General features: G+C 43.5%; 1 protein-coding gene across 1 annotated transcript in view; it reads left to right on the top strand.

Moving 5' to 3' along the window:
• The window catches only part of EFCAB3 (EF-hand calcium binding domain 3), a 21,858-nt gene extending 9,837 nt beyond the window's left edge, over window positions 1–12,021 (top strand). The window contains exons 5-9 of the mRNA XM_004707260.1: window positions 1,800–1,920; window positions 4,899–5,089; window positions 5,441–5,625; window positions 7,165–7,287; window positions 11,695–12,021. Coding sequence (XP_004707317.1) covers window positions 1,800–1,920; window positions 4,899–5,089; window positions 5,441–5,625; window positions 7,165–7,287; window positions 11,695–12,021 — 947 coding nt within the window. The remainder of the gene's footprint in view (window positions 1–1,799; window positions 1,921–4,898; window positions 5,090–5,440; window positions 5,626–7,164; window positions 7,288–11,694) is intronic.
• The last annotated feature ends 7,781 nt before the right edge of the window (window positions 12,022–19,802 follow it).

Consider the following 19,802-nt stretch of genomic DNA (forward strand, 5'->3'; position numbering starts at 1 on the left):
TTGGGATAACAGTTGTATGAGCCCCTAATAAAATGTTAAAAAAAAAAAAGAAAGAAAGAAAAAAAAAAGTAGCAAAGCTTTTGTAGCAAGGCTCTAACTCAGCTGAAGGCTGGGCTGAAACCAAGGACATTTCTTACCTTTGGAACAGTGCATTTTATCTCTTTGCATACCAACTCTGCAAGGAAGGTCTGCATTCCTGCCTGATAGGGGGAGATTTCAGGGATGGGGAAGCAATTCAACAGGAGAGATGAGAAGCTTCGGGGAGGGACAGTGAATTTGTGTTGCTGATAACAGAATTGTTTGGAATAGATTGTTGAGAAAGGTAGCATAATTGAAGAATGTATCAACTGTCACTGAATTGTAGAAGCAAACCATTGAAGTGATATATGTTTTGCTTATTTATTTTTTATTTTCCTGTGTCAAACCCTCCATATTTTTGTCCCTACCCCCATCTCTCCCCTCATTCCATTTCCCAGCCTCCCCGGTGTCATCAAAGTCTTCTCCATTTGTATAGAAATGACATTTCTTCTTTTTTGTTTTTCCTTATAAGAATGGTGATATTAAATATTTATCTTTGTGAAATTGATTGGGTTTGCTAAGCCTAATGTTCTCTAGTTTTGTCCATGTCTTGTGATGTTTAAGAGAATTATTGTTTTTATGATTGTATAAAATTCCATAGTATGAAGGTACCAGAGCTTCCTTAACCATTTCTCTGTAGTTGAAGGTTTGGTTGTTTCCATGTTTTTTCGTATTTGAGAATTGCTGCAATAAACCTAGATGTACACACACAAAAAATAGATAATAAAATTTTTTTAAAAATAAATAAATAAAGATTGTAGTAAAGTCATAGAGGATAGGAAAGATAGGAAAGAGAATACAATAATGGGGCCAGACACATTTTATGGTAGCATTTTCACCTCAGCTCCTCTTGATGGTCCACATGGGACTGGAAAAAGTGAGAGAGAGCCTTTACTATCTTGGGACATTTATAGGTAGCCTGAAGACATGCATAATCAGAAGGGTTACATGCATTGCAAGGTGGGTGGTATCTGCAGTAAGGTGAGGAAAGGAAACCTAATACCTGCATTGGGGAAAGGTATGAGGAGGACTGGGTGACCTGGCAGGAAGAACGAAAAGGATGACTGTTTCTGTAGGGAGATAGAAACATCCAGATGCCGTAGGGTCACAATGAGTCGACATCAACTCAATAGCAGTGAGTTTTGGTTAGGGACACTTAAAATATTGCTATTGGGACTACAGTATCTATCATGAATGCTGTGTGGGTAGACTGCCTTGGAATATCTAACCACTAATCATATCAGATTTTCTAGGATAAATATGCTTCAGGCCCCAAGTACTGTGAAGGTTTTGAAACCACACCCATTCATACTCTATGAACTGTCCTCACTGTTGCCAATCCCACTCTAACTATGGGGATTGCCCACAACCAGAGATACGTTTACCACTAATTCCTCCACCTAGACACGCAGCACAGTCATTGCTAACACGTAATGTTGTTTACATGTAAAATTACTATTATATTTACTTTGAAGTCATTAGACCAAAAGTATTTTTTATATTCCTGATTATTTTGTCTGCTCAGTAAATAAACATGACCTTTCTACCAAGTAGAATAGATTCTGAATGCTTTATTTTCATTCTCTGGTTCCGGACAGTATTCATAATGTACACACTCAATGAAAAGACAGCTTTTTTTATTATTATTATTAATGGGTTGTGTAGAAAGCATCTTAAAACCTCTCCCCTCCCTTGCACCCCCCACCCCACTGCCCCTATAGTTCCAGAAAAGGACACCTGTGGAGATGTATCTGGCAGCCCAGGGAACCTGTTGTTTGAGATCCTCTCAAAGCTTGTAGAGACTTCAGCCCTACCCAGAAAAGCAATCGGGGAAATAGTAAGGTAAGAGACCAGGAAAGGGACAAAAACAGACTTTGGAGCTATTAATAAGGCAATCACCTCTGTTAACACCCTGCTGAACAGAGTCTGATCCACAACAGGTGAGGAGGTGTCTGGGCAGGTGCTCCCATGCCACCAAATGAGTCATTCCTTCACCACACAGCTACCGGGCTCTGAAATTGCCATTCTGACCTCAGGGCACCTGAGGGCCTAAGATAGCCAGGAAAGTCAGCCTCTCTTTCCCAAGGCCAGAAAATTCCAGAGGAAGAGGACTTTGCCGGGCATGCTGTCAGGTGGACTTAGAAATCCAGACTGGAAAAGAAGAGACTCCCATTCATGCTGAAAGTGCAGGGGAATTAGACTTGACAATAGAAGATAAGGTAACATTCCAACGCCAAAATGTGTTTACTCCAGATAAATATCATTAAGGGTCAATTTCCCCACAGTAGACTTTCAACGCTCCCTATGATGTCTCAGTGGATCCTTGACTCCCACAGACACCGAAGGCTCTCTTTCCAACATTACATCAAATCATAGCACACCTCTGCTCAAAGCTGCTAAAAGCCAAAGTCTTTCCGATGGCCAGTCAGGCCCTCTACAGGACCTACTGACTTCATCTCCGTGCTGCCCTCCTAGTTGTCCCACAGATACATCAGGGTGCCCTGCCTCCAGGCCTTTGCCCTTGTTCCTGCCATCTGGAGTGCTCACCCTCCAGTTACCCTCATGACTCTTGCCTCTGTTGTTCAAATGTTATCTTCTCAGTAGGGGCTGCTCTGACCCCCCCTTTTTTTAATTTCAACCTCTCTACCACTTTGTTTTCCCTCCTTTGCTTTATTGTGTTTCATATTGCTTAATCACTAATATCTGATATGTTATGTGATTTGCTATTTCTTTTGTTTCATCATCTATTTTCTCATTTGAGAATATATGCTCCATGAAAGCAGAGATTGATTTTTCTATTTTATCCACTGCTATATCCCCACTGTCTATAAAAATGCAAGGGGGCATCCAAAAGTTTATAGAAAAATTGAATTGAGTGATAATGGAATTTCCCACAAACTTTTTGAAGCCCTTCCCTCCCCCTCCCCCCGCCCTGTACCAGGCACTCAGTAAATATTTGTTGAATAATTTCATTTAATCCCCAAGTCAGCCCTGTGAGTAAATTCTAATACCCACCCACTGTCATGGAGTCGGTTCTGATTCATTGTGACCCTGGGCTGTAAATCTCTAATGGAACAGGCAGCTTCATCTTTCTGGTGGGTTTGAACCACCAACCTCATTTCAATACAGGCAAGGAGAATACAGCACAAAGAAGGTCATGCTGTATCACCAGCCCAGATCCCGCTCAATCTGCCTAGTGGGCATTCAGATGCCATTTGCACTTTAAAACCAAACTATCAAAACTTACTATCAAAACACACACACATCACCTCCCTTGCCCCACCTCTGGGAGCTCTTACTACCAAATTAGCATGAAATACGACCTGTCACCTTAGCCCCTGTGAGCAGCTACATCTCCCTCCCACCTCTGCAGAGGACAACTGACCGTTCGAGCAGCAACAAGGAATCTGGTCTCATACCACTACCCACCCTTGCCATCAAGGCCCTTCTCAATCATAGTTAACCTCCGTGGGCTTTCTAAGACTGTAAATCTTTCAGTCTCATCACCTAGTAGCTTTGAACCTCAGCTCTTGCAGTTAGCAGCCCAGGAGACCACCAGGGCTCACGCCGTCACTGATATTTGAAGCACTTGTGTTTGTAGGTCAGGTGTTTATCTCTTCGGAAATGTTGTGAATTAGAATCCCTTGTCATGTAGAGCCTGCTGCGCTTATTTTTTAAAAATGTATAGTCAGAAATGCATGGTAGTCCATTCATACACATGTGCACGCCATACACACACACACATACATACATAGACACACACACCACATATATATTAGCAAAGAAATGTAATTTATACAGATTTACTGTAGATAGTATAGCTACTGGTAATATTTTATTTATGCCTTCCTATATTTTCTAAATTCTCTGCAATGAGAACGTCTTCAAGTAAAAACAATTACCTTTTAAATTCAACACAAAGTAATAGAATAGGAGACAATAAATATGATGATGTTTGTGTTTAAGCCAGTACCCCTCAAAGGTTTATTGAGAATCATAACCCAGAGGGATTTTTCTTGACAAAAATAGAAGGACTTAGGGAAGAGGAGGGAAAACAAAGCTCAAAAATAATAGTCATTCATGGAAGGAGTTAAGTCCTGTCCGGTTACTCTGGGCAAGGCCAGACCAAGAGCAGGACGTACTATCAGGAGGCACATTCTGGTCCGTGCCTTGCTGGTTACACTCGGAGGTGATAAGTGGCCACCCTCCCCATATGGGGTGTTGGCAACACTCAGCCACTGAGCCGGGTTTTACGGGTTCCAGAGAGGTCAGGATGGTTCTATCATTTACAGACTCTTAGTTGCACCGAGCAAATGTATGTGTTTTTTTAATTAGATTGTACAAGAGCCAGATTATCCAGTTTCTAAAATAACTATCTTTAAAAAATCACCTCATTTACATAAAGAAGTACAGTTTCTATCATAAAAAGTTCAATTTCAAAAAATAATACTAGTCAAATGGCCTGTAGAGAGTTTCATCAGGTATTCTATAAATGTCACAGAAATAGGTGGTCAATAATATTGTTGAGTGAATATGCAAATTTAAAGTAAGTTCATGGAGCAGACATATGACAACTTATAAACTGACCTTTTAAATTTTTGTTTTATTTTAAAAGTTTTTTCAATAGTTTTATTGATTTAAAATTCATATATCATATCCTTCCATAATTAGACTATTTTTTAAATAGTTGTATATGCCTCATCACAATCAGTTCTCATGCTCCCTCTCAGCTCCCATAGATATTATTTGTGACCCTTTTTATGGCCACTTTTTCAGTAGACTAAAGAACTTTTTTCTGAATTACTTTTTTTTTTCCTTAGCTATTTCCGAAGAAAGTTCCATGACACCACTACAGGAGTAGCATGGAATTCCGGTATGGATTACGGGAAAAGGCAACTCAGGCCAGACATATGCACACCTCCAAGCTCAAGCACAGCTGCCTTTGCCAATGCCGCCCGGACTGCGATAATGAGAGAAAAGGATTTGTCTAAATTTCTTGAAGAGCTCAAGAGTAAGAACTAGTTGTCCTTTCCCAACTGTCTTAAAGGATTTGGTTGTCTGTATAAAAGGTCAGAAATAAATCCTAGAAGCCTAGTTCCTTAAGCGCAAGGCCACAGACAGAGTGACTGATTTGTCCCACAAATGTAATATGAAAGCAAGGAAACATCTTTCCTAAATCCTCAGACACCAGGGTGAAGCCCAGAGTCCATGGCGGGTGAGTGGGAGGAGAGGAGGAGATGGAGGGCATATCAGCAGGACATATGACCACAGAAAGGAAGAGTAAATGCAAAGTAAAGTTAAAAGTGACATGTATGTCTAATATGTGCCTGTTTGTGACACCTGTTTGTTTTTACCTTTTTAGGATGCAATCCTCCTTCAGATAGCCCATATTCAAAAATACCCATCTTTCCATTGTTTCCTAATGTGGATGGAGTGGTGATGGGAAAGCCATTCAAAGACTTACAGAAATTAGAGCTGCTAAGGAGAAGAGAGCCCCTGCATTTCTTTGAGAACTATTTCTTCCACAAAAGAGACTGGAAAGCGCAGGTGAGGTTAGAGGAAGTCACATCAATTAATGTAAAGACTCAGGTATGACTGACATAATAGCCATACTTTTTCTTTTTTTTTTTTTTTTTTCAGACAAATGTAATATTTTTATTCAGTAAGGATACAAGAATGTTAATTTAGGGCTGTTTAGGAATATGAAATAGGGATCCAATGATCCACCTGCCATTTCACCAGCCCTTTCTTACCCTTAACCTACTCTGGCCTTTACTTTTTTTTTTTTTTTTTAACATTTTATTAGGGGCTCATACAACACTTTTTCTTTTTTTTAAGAGACCATACTTCACAGTAAGTATTTTCTTTTCCTCATTGTCTTTCAGCTCAGATTTCATACCTATTTTCATTTCAATGTAAATATTTCATTTAATTTAGCAAATAGTTCAACCCACTGGAAAACACAAGCTGAGACTTAGAATTGGAGGTGAGGAATATGAAAGCTATAGCAATACAAAAGGCCTTCAGGTCCTCTCTCCAACTGCTCTCCCATCAACTAGGGAACCAGAAGCTGCAAGTTGGACTCCATCGCTTAGCTCTGGATTGCAGTTGAGCCAGTTTCTAGGTCCACAGCCCACAATGCTGTGAGGAAGGAATCATCCTGCCCTCATTATGGTCCCAGCTGTACCTTCTAGCCTTGTTTCAAACCTTATTTGCCCCTTTCTCAAAATACAATTTGTCATTATGAGTCTTAAAGTTTCAGACAAGTGAACTTGAGCCTCAGTTCAGGCTTGTCCTAGCCCCCTTTGTCTGAGAAACAGGAACAAAATTTGACTGCAAACCTGCCGGCCCAGTGGGGCCCTTCTAAACGTAGGGCCATGTGCAACTGCAGTGAGGGGAGAAACTGAAAGAATACAGCTCAGGAGAGAAGTAAATAACGAATACAGGGGAGGCTCAGGAAATCAGGAAAGCCTCTCAGGTACAAGAAAGGGGAGAAAATAAGTGAAAGGATGGAGAACTCTTAAAATGGACAGAATTAAGATAATTCCTGTTAGATTCTAAGGAGTTGTTAACGTCTGGTTTTCCAGCTGCCATTGCGAGGACTGTGATGAGCATAAAGAGGCCCCGATGTGACTGGATAATAAGCACTTCAAAAGCACATTATCAAAGGAGTTGTATGGTTTCCCCCGGCATTGCTCAATAGCCCCCGCACAGGGAAAGCAGTTGCTGGGGCCTCAGAAGAAGTTTGCAAGTAATGCAGTCTGTACCCTGCGAAGGCTTCAGCCATTTTCAGAGGCTTATGATGGTTGGGCAGCTTCAGGCAAGATGGAGTTGTGTCCTCTCTATCCTCCATATTCATTCCACCCCTTCTGTCTTATACTGCTTTAATATGAGTAGCCATCATCATTATTAAAGATAATTTATTAAATGCGAATTTCTACATGCTCCAAAGCAAAAGGAAATGGTTTAGCAATAACTTTTATAAATCATGTAAATCCTGTCATGTAAAATATTCAGTTGTTAAGTCTCTGTTGTATAATTTAAACTAAAATATTTTCCTGCTTTCTGTTTTAAATATCCATAAAGGCGACAAATATAAAGCCTTTTGATCCTGCTTCAGGCTACCCACATGATATCTTCACCATCGACCAAATGATCAAGAGAAAGTCGTCTTGGACAGTGACAGACGCTGCAGCTGTTAAACCGCACGTGAGTATTCACTGTTGACAGTCATCCCAGGAGGCACTGACAAAACACTTTCCACATCACTATGCCACCATAACCCAAGAGAAGTTTTTCCAGCCCTTGTCGTTACTATGCGACATTATCATTTCTCATTTGTACCTATTGTCATGACATTTCTTGTTCTATGATCCCATTCAGTCATGAGTTGTTAACTGTTGTAATTCATCTGGCTAGTCCTGTCTGTAACCAGGCTCGGCATCATTTCTAGATTACCCATATGTGAAATGTGAAAAACCAGAACTAGTGGCTAGTTGAGGTGATAAAGCCACAGTCAGAGTCAGGGCTTCTTAGGGCATCCAGGTGAGTGAGCGCCTCTTCATGAGATCAGCTAATAGAATAACAACGGCTTAAGTCAGCTCCCTAGGGCCCAGCCAAGATGCAGAGTTCTCTACAGGTGCTGATCCATCACAGCAGCCCGTGGGGTGGCTCTAGTACCACCCCTTATCATCTCACAGGCATGCGCAGAGGAAAGTCTTAGAGCCAGCATTACAACCATGGGCAACTGGGCTCCAGAATTCAGACTTTTGACCCCAGCGCTGTGTGCTCTTTTCCTCTGTGCTGGTTTCCTAGCAGCTCTTGTGCCCCTGAGGAATCAAACTGGTGGGGGGGGCTGCTTTATCCCATCTCCTCTCTACCTGTAACACTGTCCTCAGGCTCCCGTGGCCCTTGCCACTGCCGTGCACGGAATGGTTCTGTGGCTTCAGTTCTTGCCACTGACCTTTCCTGTCTCTCTCTCTCCCTTTTTGGGAAATTGCTAATAGAATTTCTTTTTTGACAAAGAAGAGGAGCAATTTTGTCAACTTTGTATAATGAATGTTACCTAATACAGTACATGGGCTTTAAAGAATAAAGTCTGTGCATTGGGTGGAAGTTTACAGAGCAAATTAGTTTGTTTGAGGTTTTTTTTAAATCATTTTATTGGGGGCTCATACAGCTCTTATCACCATCCATCCATCCATTGTGTCAAGCACATTTGCCATCATCATTCTCAAAACATTTTCTTTATACTTGAGTCCTTGGTATCAACTCATTTCCCCCCTTCCCCACCCTCCCTCTCCCAAGAACCCTTGATCATTTACAATTTTTTTTTCATGTCTTAACACTGACCAATGTCTCCCTTCACCCACTTTTCTGTTCTCCGTCCCCATGGGACGATCATTGTGATCAGTTCCCCCTTTCTCCCTGCACCTTCCCCTTACCCTCCTGGTATCGCTACTCTCATTATTGGTCCTGGTCCTGAGGAGTTTATCTGTCCTGGATTCCCTGTGTTTCCAGCGCTTATCTGTACCCGTGTACATGCTCTGATCTAGCTGGATTTGTAAGGTAGAATTGGGATCATGATAGCGGGGGGAGGAAGCATTGAAGAACTAGAGGAAAGTTGTATGTTTCATCGATGTTATCTGCACCCTGACTGGCTCATCTCTTCCTTGTGACCCTTCTGTAAAGGGATGTCCAATTGTCTACAGGTGGGCTTTGAGTCTCCACTCACACTCCCCTCATTCACATTGATATAATTTTTTGTTTGGGGTCTTTGAAGTCTGATACCTGATCCCATCGACACCTCATGATCACACAAGCTGGTGTGCTTCTTTCATGTCGATTTTGAGCTTCTGAGCTAGATGGCCACTTGTTTGTCTTCAGGCCTCTAAGACCCCAGACACTGTATCTTGTGATAGCTGAGCACCATCAGCTTTCTGCACCACATTTGCTTATGCACCTGCTTTGTCTTCAGCGATCTTGTCAGGAAGCTGAGCATCACACCAGGTTATTAGAACAAAGTGTTCTTGGGTTGAGGGAGTACTTTAGTAGAGGCCCAATGTCTGTCTGCTACCTTAATATTTAACATAAATATATGTACATGGATCTATTTTCCTATCTTTATAGATAAATATATTTACATATGTACATGCCTGTATTTAGACCTCTATGAATGTCCCTTACCTCCTAGTTCATTCCTCTATTTCCTTTTACTTCCCTCTTGTCCCACTATCATGTTCGGCCTTCATTCAGGTTTCAGTAATTCTACTCGGCTACATTGCTCTTGATCAAGCCCCACCAGGCCTCCTATACCCTCCTCGCTATCGATGCAATACTCAACAGTTCCACTCAACAGTTCTGACATATTCTGTTTGGGGACATTGATTGTGATCCCACTAATGTAGCACAACTCTCTTCACATCCTCCCTGGCTTTCCTTTTTCCTCCATCCTGCTTTCCTGCCCCTTCCTGCCTTCTGTGCTGTGTGAGTGTGTGTGTGTGTGTGTGTGTGTGTGTGTGTGTCCCCAGCAATGCTGCCCTTTGGGTTTCCTATGGCCGACTGTTCTAGGGAGTGCCTGCCTGCCTGGTGTTACTGTTCTGTTCGCCTTATAAGCCTGTCTGTTTTTCTTCTCCAATAGTCAGTCATCCATTGGGTACTGATCTTCTAGCCCCATTTTACTGCTCTTCTCATTATAGGCATCCTCATCCATTTAGTTATTCTTCAAAGGTTTATCTAATATTAACAGAGTTCTGGGATTAGGAGATAGCAGAGCAGAAAAAGCACAATTTCCTACGTCAATGAGCTTTGAAGTGAGTCAGAAAGCATGGGGAAGAAATCAGGCACAGTAGTGCACTGAAATAAATGGTAAGCACTACAGGCCACAGAACACAGAGGCTCAGACTTCCATCCTCTGCCCCATCCTCATGACGCATATTCAAGCTAGAATCTATAGATTCTAACCTGTTTATAGACTCTGACCCTGGGGTCCTAGCCTTCTGTTGCTGTTGTTGTTCGGTGCCATTGAGTGTGTTCCAGCCCACAGGGGCCTTATGCACAAGAGCAAAACCCTGCTCAGCCTTGCACCAACCACCCTCACAATTGTTCCCAGGCTGGAGTCCCTTGTTGCGACCATGGTGTCAGTCCATCTCCTTGAGGACCACCTTCCTTCACACTGGCCCTCTACCAAACATAATGTTCTTCCCCAGGGATAGTCTCTCCTGACACCATTTCCCAGATGTGTTAGGTGACGTCTCACCACCCTTGCCTCTAAGGAGCACTCTGGCTGTACTTCCAAGTCCGATCAATTTGCCCTTTTAGCAGTCCATGGTACTTCTGATATTCTTCTCCAGCCCCACAATTCAAATGCACCCATTCTTCTTCGGTCTTCTATAATAGCTATCTACAGGGGCTAAAAAGTTTGAGAGATTTAATCATTTGGCATCGCTGTAACCCAGCAGAGCACTGGGCTCCCTGCCCTAGGTGAAGGAACGGGGAGCAGCGAGGGCAAGTATTATTTGGGCTGCCCTACCCAACCCTCCTGGTTCCAGCTCCTCGCATAAACTGGTAACTCTCAAATCTGTCGCCAGCATGGACTTCTGACATCTCGTGGACCACAGATGAAGATCACTACCTTTCTATCAGAACACTGTCCACCTTCTCCTCAAACTGTGCAATTTCTTCAATCACCACATCTGCCTCTTTAACTCTTAATTCCACCCATCTCCTTACTTGAGCCCTCGTTAGGTCTGCTTGGTCTTCGCTACCTCTGTAACGGCTTCCCACCACCAGGCTTACACCGCCACGGAGCTCCACATGGAGATCCAACCGTGTCACTTTCCTGCTTGAGAATGAAGGCCTCTGCTTCTAAAACAGATCACATTAAATGTGTACTTTTGTTTTTAACTATGCCCCCTTTCACCAGTCTGGAGCCCTGGTAGTGTAGTGGTTGTGTTGGACTGATACAACGGGTCAACAGTTCAGAACCACCAGCCTTTCCTCGGCAGAAAGGCAGGGCTTTTGACTCCCCTGAAGAGTTACAGTCTTGGAAACCCACACGGGCAGTTGTACCCTGCCCTATAGGGTCGCTGGGAGTCAGCCTTGACTCCGTAACTGGGTTTTTTTCACCAGTGGTAGGGTTTTCCTACTCTATTTTCTGTTGCACACACCAGAGGAATTTCTCTCCCTTCTATTAGGAACCGTGGGTCGCTGGAGCACAAGCTTCCCTGGGCGGGGGCTCTGCGCAGCCTCACTGAGATTGCTTACTTACAAGCTGAAGGACCACCTGCTCTCATAGGGGTTCCGAGTCAGCACTGCCTCAATGGCAGTGAGTTGGGTCACTTTCTTGATTCTATCCAGAGCTCCTCTTCACCCCACACCTCCTTGCTGTTTTAGGCTAATACATTTTCAATATTGTTATAAAATGATGTGTTATTTCATTATTACCAAGTAATACATTTGCATTGCCCATCAACTCCTAGCAGCAGGTCCTCAGAAGTACTAGCGAATGTACGAGCGGTTTTTAAGTTGCCTGGGGGCATCCCTTTGGGGGTTCTACCGTGATCCACAAATACCTGGTTTTTAAGGTAACCGCAGTGAACTGCGTTTTCTCTGCAGGTGAAGAGAGTCACAGACAGCTATAACTTAGGGATTGGCCTGGAACACCGCAAGGAAATGCTTGACCTCTGGCGGAAGATCCGGGGGGATTTGATTGGGATTGAAGCTAAAAATGAATCCTTTTATGACACTTTTTCTACGTACACGTGGTCCTGGAACGTATGCCAAGAATTGCTTTCCCCAAAGGACTTAAGATTATACGATGCCTGCGTGAATAGAAATTCCTACCAGAATGCCGGGTTCTCGTCGCCCTCGGACTTCAGTGAGTGCGACGCAGAAACAGGAAGGAAAAGAAAGCGGAAAGGTTCCAGAGGCTTCCGACAATGAAATTTCTACATTTTCTAAGCAGCTCCCCGCCGTAAACTACTTTTTCGTTGTTATCAAATTTATGGTTTCTTGCTTTGGGCTATATTCGTCGCAGCTGGAAATGTTGGCATCTTTGGGATTCTGACCAGTAAAAAAAAGAAAAGAAAAGAGAGAAAAGAAAAAAGTTTAACTCATGAAACGGTTTATCTTTCCTGATTCTTTTTTAGTTCACAGACGCTGTACCCGTTAGCTTTGAGCGTGTCTTTTCCTTCTTCGGGAGTCTTAGGGAGAGGGTTTGGCCATGAGTCCGAATCTGACTCAAAAACTCACTGCCCCGAGTCCATGCTGACTTATATGACCCCTGGGCAGCAGGGTAGAACTGCCAGTGTAGCTCCTGAGGCTGTAAATGGCCTCAAGGCAGCCAAGTACCAGCTACACTCTGCTGCCCTCGCCTGGCTCAAAACTGCAACACGCGTCTGATTTAAGGTGATTAGAAGTGGCCTTGGGTTTTTATTTGTGAAAGAGGCCCGAGACAGCCGGTGGAGATGACCTTTTAATTTCCGGGAATAATATCACCAGTCCCTGGGAAACCTTGATTAAATTGAGGCGTTGCCTTCCCCTCCCACTTGGAAGCGATGCTCTGGCTAATGCAAAGAAATAACTGATCTCATTCATGGCGTTTTTATTCTCCTGGTTCTGCGCTGGAAATTCTTCAAGCATTTTACAGTGGGTCTCAAAGGTTGACAGCAATGAGATCACTCTGACCCTCAGGAACTACAGATGTACAAGGACGAAATCGGTATTTATGACCTTTGGGTCTAAGAGCAGGATGGCAAATGTGTTTTGCTCCCTGGGTCAGCTCTGATCTAAAAATGGAAGGAATGAGATCAGTTGTTTGTGAGCACTATCCAAGCGATGGCTGAGCAGATGTGGGGTTAAGTGCACAGATTCAACAACTCCAACATATAGAACAAATGCCTCTCTCATCGTGATTCTAAAATAATATGCTCCCGAAAAAGACAAAGATATGGTCGATGCTGATGGGAATGGTGGTGGGTAATATTAAATTTTACAGTGACAGAAAAACCAAGGAACATCGTGAAAGCCCCCCAAAACTGTGTACTGAAATAGCCATGGAGTCATGGGGAGATTCACTTGAAGGGCTCCCTAAAATTTGCAAAAGACTCTAAATAGATTTACCATTCTTCATAAAGTTACAGTGTTGGGAAGAACACAAACCTTACAGATAAAATCCAAACCCACTATTTCGATCCCAACTCTTGGTGACCCTACAAGTAGAGAAGACATCCCATGGGACTTCCATTCCGTCATCTTCACAGAAGCAGGCTGCCCCATCTTGCTCCCATGGATTCTTTCAGTTACCAGCCCCGAGCTTAACACTGAGCCACCAGGAGCCCTTAACCTTGTAGACAAGCAGCTGCATTTCTAGCCAAAAAATATGATTTGGGATTTGACGAGAGTTGGGGATTGCCAATGAGTGCCACAGGCAATCTCAGAGATGTCTTGGGAAGCCAAACTCAGAGGATTCCTCACTGCATGAGCGTACAAACACTTTGAAATAAACTTATCCCGAATAATCTAAAATGTACGGTAATGCATTCTTTCTATTAAATTGCCACATACTGTTGGTGACCGCACAAATGGGTACCTCTCTGCCTGTGTACAGTTTGGCAACAGGTCCTTATCCTCTCAGTCACCAAGGACTTAGTAGGTTGCACATTGTACACAGCCTCTATTCTAAGTCCTGGAGATAAAACAGTGAGCCAAACAGCGAAAATACCCTGACTTCACAGAGCTTAGTAACAGAGCTAATTATAGCCATTGATTCAGCAGTTCCATTTCTAGAAACGAATCCTAAAGAAATAGTCAGGAGCATAACAAATGATTGCGCTCCAAGGATGTGCCTCATGGTGAATTTTTTTAAGAGTAAAAGCCTAAAATAGCCGACCTGTCTGGTATGTACATCCAGCTCTGTACCGGGGACCTTTCAAGTGATGTTGTCAAGGGAATAATGTCCAATTGAAAAACAAGTCACAGATTGATGAGGGCAACAAATTTACATATGTGCTTGACTCGATGGATGGATGGATGCACTGTGATAAGAATTGTACGAGCCCTCAATAAAATAATTATTTTAAAAAGAAAGAAAAACAAGTTATAGCCTCTCCCAGGCAGGAGGAAACTTTACTTTATGGTAGCCCTAAAACTTGATGATGAATGATGAGGGCAACAAATGTACAAATGTGCTTGACACAATGGATGGATGGATGGATTGTGATAAGAATTGTACAAGCCCCCAATAAAATGATTTAAAAAAAAACACTTGATGATGGTGGTTGTACAGATGTATATTTTTATTTAAAAAACTCTCAAACTGTACATTTAAAATTGATGAATCTGAACAGTTGTATGAGCCCCTAATAAAGTGTTAAAAAAGAAAAAAAAGAGGAAAAAAAATTGATGAATCTGTATGTAAACTATGCCTCAATAAAGTTTTTTTTAAAAAACAGGATACAATGCAGTTTATTGTTAAGCTATTTTAATTTAAAAATTACATAAATAGAAAAAAGGCGCAGACAGGTAGAGACTAAAATGTTAAGGGGTTAGGTAAATGGTGGGAATGGGATAGCCTCTTTACTCCTTTATTCTTCCCTAAACTTCTTAATAGTCTTCAATAAACATCCAAGACATGGGAATTGTTCTAAACCCAGAACTGTTCAACCCACCCTTACAATTTCCCAGAGCTGCTGCTGAAGCTGTGCTGAAGCTGTGCTATGGACACTTGGGAGTTGTTAGGTGCTGGAAAGTACTTTTGACGTGTGGTGACCCCATCAAACAGCGTAGAACTGCCCCAGCGGGTTTTCTAGGCTGTAATCTTTCCAGGAGCCCATTGTCAGGTCTTTCTCTCATGGAGGGTTGGATGGATTCAAACCACAGATCCTCACGTTTGTGGTCGAGCATAGGGGTCCTTGGTGAAACTTTAAGGAGAGCAGATGAGGGCTCAGCTCACAACAAGGCAAGAAGCTGGAGTGTGAGTTCTTAGCCCTTTGCATCCTTGGAACCAATGCCATCCCGAGAGCTGGAAGAGTTCTCACCATGGACCAGCGGGGGGAGACTGATGGATTTTGTTGGATGTCATCCTGTCAGTTCAACCGTTCAACAATGAACACACGGCCTGGTACAGCACCGTTCTCACAGCCAGGCTGTGACTGAGCCCATGCTGTGGCCACAGGGTCGATCTGTCTCACTGAAGGTCCTCCTCGTTTTCATTGACTCAGCTCTACCAAGCACGACGCCCTCCTCCAGGGACTCGTTCCTCCTGATAGCATGGCTAATACCAAAGAAAATAAGCCCATGACCATGGAGTCAACCCCAACTCTCAGAGTGACCTCCTATAGGGTCCCTGAGACTCTGAATCTTTACAAGAACACACAGCCTCAGCTTGTTCCTGAGCAGTTGATGGATTTGAACGATTGACCTTAGAGTTAGCAACTCACTGACCGCACAGCTGAAACATGACACTTCTTGAAGCTACCAAACCAAGCCAAAGCAAATCAGTTGGCTGTCCAGTTGGTTCTGATTCAGTGTGACTTCCTATATACTAGAGCAGACCTCAGAGTTTCCAAACATTGAATGTTCAGGAATGGTCTTCAGATCCTTACTGCAGGAGCTGGGAGCTAATTAACTACTTGTTCCACCTACAGGCCCCCCTGCAGCTACAGTCTAGTGTAAAGTCAGTTATCTGCTTCCACAGAGCCCTCACAGCCAGGTCTTCCAAATACCATCGGAAAAATTGCATGAGTATCTTAGGTCCTTCAAAAAGATAGATTAAAAATGAATTGTACAGGCCAACTAAAGATAATTGTATAATATTAAGTTTGGGATACTTTATCACATTTCACAGAGAGTCCTAGTTATCTCGAATTTTAAATGACAAATCGCTATTGGAACATTACAGTAACTTTTCAGGGAAAGACAGTAAGCTATCTGCAAGAAAACATGCACTGAGGCTGTTGATTATAAGCACTGTTCTAGATATATAGTGTGGCTATAACGGCAATAACTTGTTTTTTTACATTAGTGAGGCAAGAAAAAGTTTTATTATTCTAACCCAGTGGGAGAAATGCACTGTACTTTGCTGATTACAATGCTGGATATTGGTCAGAAGGCAGAAGGTGGAGGATTGAATGACCCGTGTCCTAAATGTAGAGTGAGGGCTCAGCCCCCAAGCTTTAGGATGACAGCCTAGTCTAGTCTCCACGCGACCGACTTGGAGGTTCAGAGCCCAGGGATCTCACCACAGTGGGCAATCTTCATAAAGGACAGAATTTGGATTTCAAAACAAGAGTCGGGGTCAACTGCCAACGCCACACCTTTACGTTGCTTGGCAAAATAGGTGGGAACTGCTCTGCATCGGTCCTCGATGGGTGTTCCATAGTGGGCCAAGTTCTTGACCTGGCTGGGTAAAACGGGTGGATGGATGGGGATTGCTTTAAATCCTGTTGGCCCAGGGCTCTGATAATTTCATCCCAAGTTGGGAAGGCAGCTTGGTCTATCTTGGCCAGGACACAGGCCCTCTTACTAAGCAGCCTAGCTGCCAAGAAAGCATTTTTGTAGTCCATGACTCCATTCCATTCCCTCAGAATATTGTTGTCTTGGATGCTGACCACACCTCGGAAGGCATTGACGTGGGTACTTTTGGTTCCAAAAGACCCATCCAGCACACGGCTGTCACTGGTGTTCATCAAGGCCACAGACGGAGTTAGGAGGAAAATCAAAAAGCACATTAAGGCATTTCCTATTGCACATCTCTCAGACCCCATGAAACTGCATGCATAATGGAATTTCCCACATCCTATTTATGTTCTAAGTTTGGTTTCTATAGACCCAGACCTCTCAGCTGTAGTTGTGATAAAAAAACTTAGTGGCAGTTGACCATGACCCAGCTCATGGCAATAGTTTTAACAAAGAAAACTTTATGGCTAGAAGTCCAAGTGCAGGGTAGTAACTCTAAGGGAGGACGTTGTCTCTCTGAGCTCTAGGGGATGAGACAGTCCTTGTCTCAATCTTCCCCTGCATCTTGGATGTTCTCATCGCAGGGATAAGATAAAAGACCACGCAGGCCGCACATGTAAGGAGACTTGCCTTACATGGAATCGGGGCTCTGGCTTGACTGGGAGTGTTGCCTCCCATCCTCATCCCCAAACCACCAGTTGGCTAATCACATGACATCACAAGATGAGGAATGGTCACATTGTGGAGAATCAGGGTCCTGTCAAGCTGACAAATATTTGGAAGGACACAATTCTATCCATGACAAGCTCTAACAGGTTTTGATGTGGAGAGAAGAAAAACTGATAGGAGAACAAAAGGCTAAAATAAATACAAATCAACCACCATATCTGCAAACAGCTAGCCTTGAGAAAAGAGAGACCTTGTACTTGTTGGGTTTTTTCTTTGTTTTCTTTTTTAAGTCCCCCCACCCCCAGGATATTTCAAAAGACCTTGAGTCTGGTAAAATAATTTTGTCTTGAAAATAAATGACCAATTCTTTACTCTCTTATCTTTTTTATTCACTTGAATAGGGCTTGCTTGTTCTGGATTAGAAAGGTTTTAGCTTTATCCCATTGGTTTGGTTGGGAAAAAATAGACTATTGCTTCCCCTTCACTTTGCGTCTAGGAAGAGCACCCAGTGGAATAAAGCACCACCGTGGACTAAGGTGCTAGTGGAGGGGTGCACTGACTGACTACAGAGCCTTCCTCCTCTTCCAGTGGCAGGCAGTCTGTTCCGAGACATCGCAGCGAACTTCATCTCACACTGAAGACGTACTCATACATTCTGCGTTCTTTTGGGAATCATTTGTTAGAACTATGAAAATCGAAATATAGAAAGAAAGGTACATCAATATATAAAAACCGTGTGTATATGTGCATTACAATCTTGATAGTGCTAACAGAGCTGTTTGCTCAGCAAGGCAGTTCAAACGCACAGCTGCTCCACTCCGTGTGAGAAAGATGAGGCATCTGCGCCGGTAAATATTCACAGCTTTTTGTTGTTGAACTATTGAATTCTATGATGTTAATTATATGCCAATGAAGCTGTTTTTACTTTATTTTTCCTCTTTCATTTCACATTTATTTTTTAAAGATCATTTTATTAGGGGCTCTGACAGCTCTTATAACAACCCATATATCAATTGTATCGAGCATATTTGTACGTATGGTGCCATCATTCTTTTCTAAATATTTTCTATTTGAGCCCTTGGTATCAGATTCTCTTTTTTGCCTACCCGCTCCCCATGACCCCTTGATAAATTATAAATTATTATTTTTCATATCTTACACTGACTGCTGTCTCCCCAGTGGTTTCTGTTATTCCTCCCCCTGGGGGAGGAGTGGGAGGTTATGTGTCTATGACTGTGATCCGTTCCCCTTTCTTCCCCTCTGCCCCCCACCTTCCATCTACCCTCCTGGTATTGTTACCCCCATTTCTGTTCCTGAGGAGTTTATCTGACCTGGATTCCATGTATGGTGAGCGCTTATCTGTACCAGTGTACATGCTCCCGTTTAGCCCGAAGTGAAAGGAAGGACTGGGGTCATGAAAAGCTGCTTTTTAAAAATACATCTTCACAGCTTTGGACTCGACTCCACACCGGCGCGTTAGAGGTCTTGGAGGAGCAGGGGCGGAGGGGAAGACCGTGGAAAATGCTGTTGTAAAGAGCTGTCAAGTCTGTGTGCAACGAAAGAGTAGTTATGAAATCTATCTGATTCGATGGATAAGCTCATGTGCTAGGCATTCATTTCACTGAATAGGAATCCACACTATGAAAAGCTAAATATACAGAAGTGGGGAAATTGTGCTTTTCATCCTCTGCTGCCTTCCGTTTGGGCCATCAGCTTCATAGCGGGGCTGGAACCTAGACTTAGCCTAACTCCATTTGCCCCTTGCTCCACACTCCAGTCTCTGTGGACTTTTTGTAGTGTTCTGTTTGCTCAGAGACAGACGGACGGTGTGCAAGTATCTGGATGATGTGCCGTCTGGACAAATCTGCCTGAAGGGGCATTCAGAAGTTGAAGGAAATTGCATGTGCATCATAAATGTTACACTTACTGTTTGGCGGGATCCTGAGAGTGGATATGTACATCTTGTGATTGGCTTGTGACTTGGGTCATGGAAAGTACTGGAAAAATCCATGACTCCCCAAGATATGCATTCTAGTGTAAAAGTATATTATCTCGATATATTCTGACCACAACTGGATGTATGCCTTCATGTAACCGTCGCCGGGCTCCCCGCTGGTGTCCCCTTCTAAGACATTTCTCATTTTCCTTCTAACTTGGCGCTAGTGAACTGGCTCTGCTGCTCCCGGCACGAGCCCCTTTTGGAGGTAACAGGGGCAGAGTGGAAAGCAGAGGGTCAGACTTTCCCTGAGCAGGCCAGCGCTTCGGCACTGCACCACCAGGGCGCCTTACAGTGCAAACAGGTGCCCTCTTGACTCAAGTGATTCAAGATCAACCCAGTCTTAAACATGAGGAAAAGTGGGGTCCCTGTGAAGACGATCCCAGCAGTGAACTGGGGTTCGTTGGGACGGTTCTCACTTCCTTCAAATCCTACACGTCCACCTCCGCCTCCTCTCGGGAAAAACAACTCCAGGGAGAAATTTTGGCCCCGCGTCGTCGCCTTCCTCAGAGACTCCTCTACACCTCGAGGCCGGCTGCACCCCCGGAGGCCGGCTCCACCCCCCGAGGCCGGCTCCACCCCCGGAAGCCGGCTCCACCCC

Source organism: Echinops telfairi, unplaced genomic scaffold (assembly GCF_000313985.2).
Source record: "Echinops telfairi isolate 266 unplaced genomic scaffold, ASM31398v2 ScPeMD7_7458;HRSCAF=8496, whole genome shotgun sequence".
In the NCBI taxonomy this organism is placed as follows: domain Eukaryota; kingdom Metazoa; phylum Chordata; class Mammalia; order Afrosoricida; family Tenrecidae; genus Echinops; species Echinops telfairi.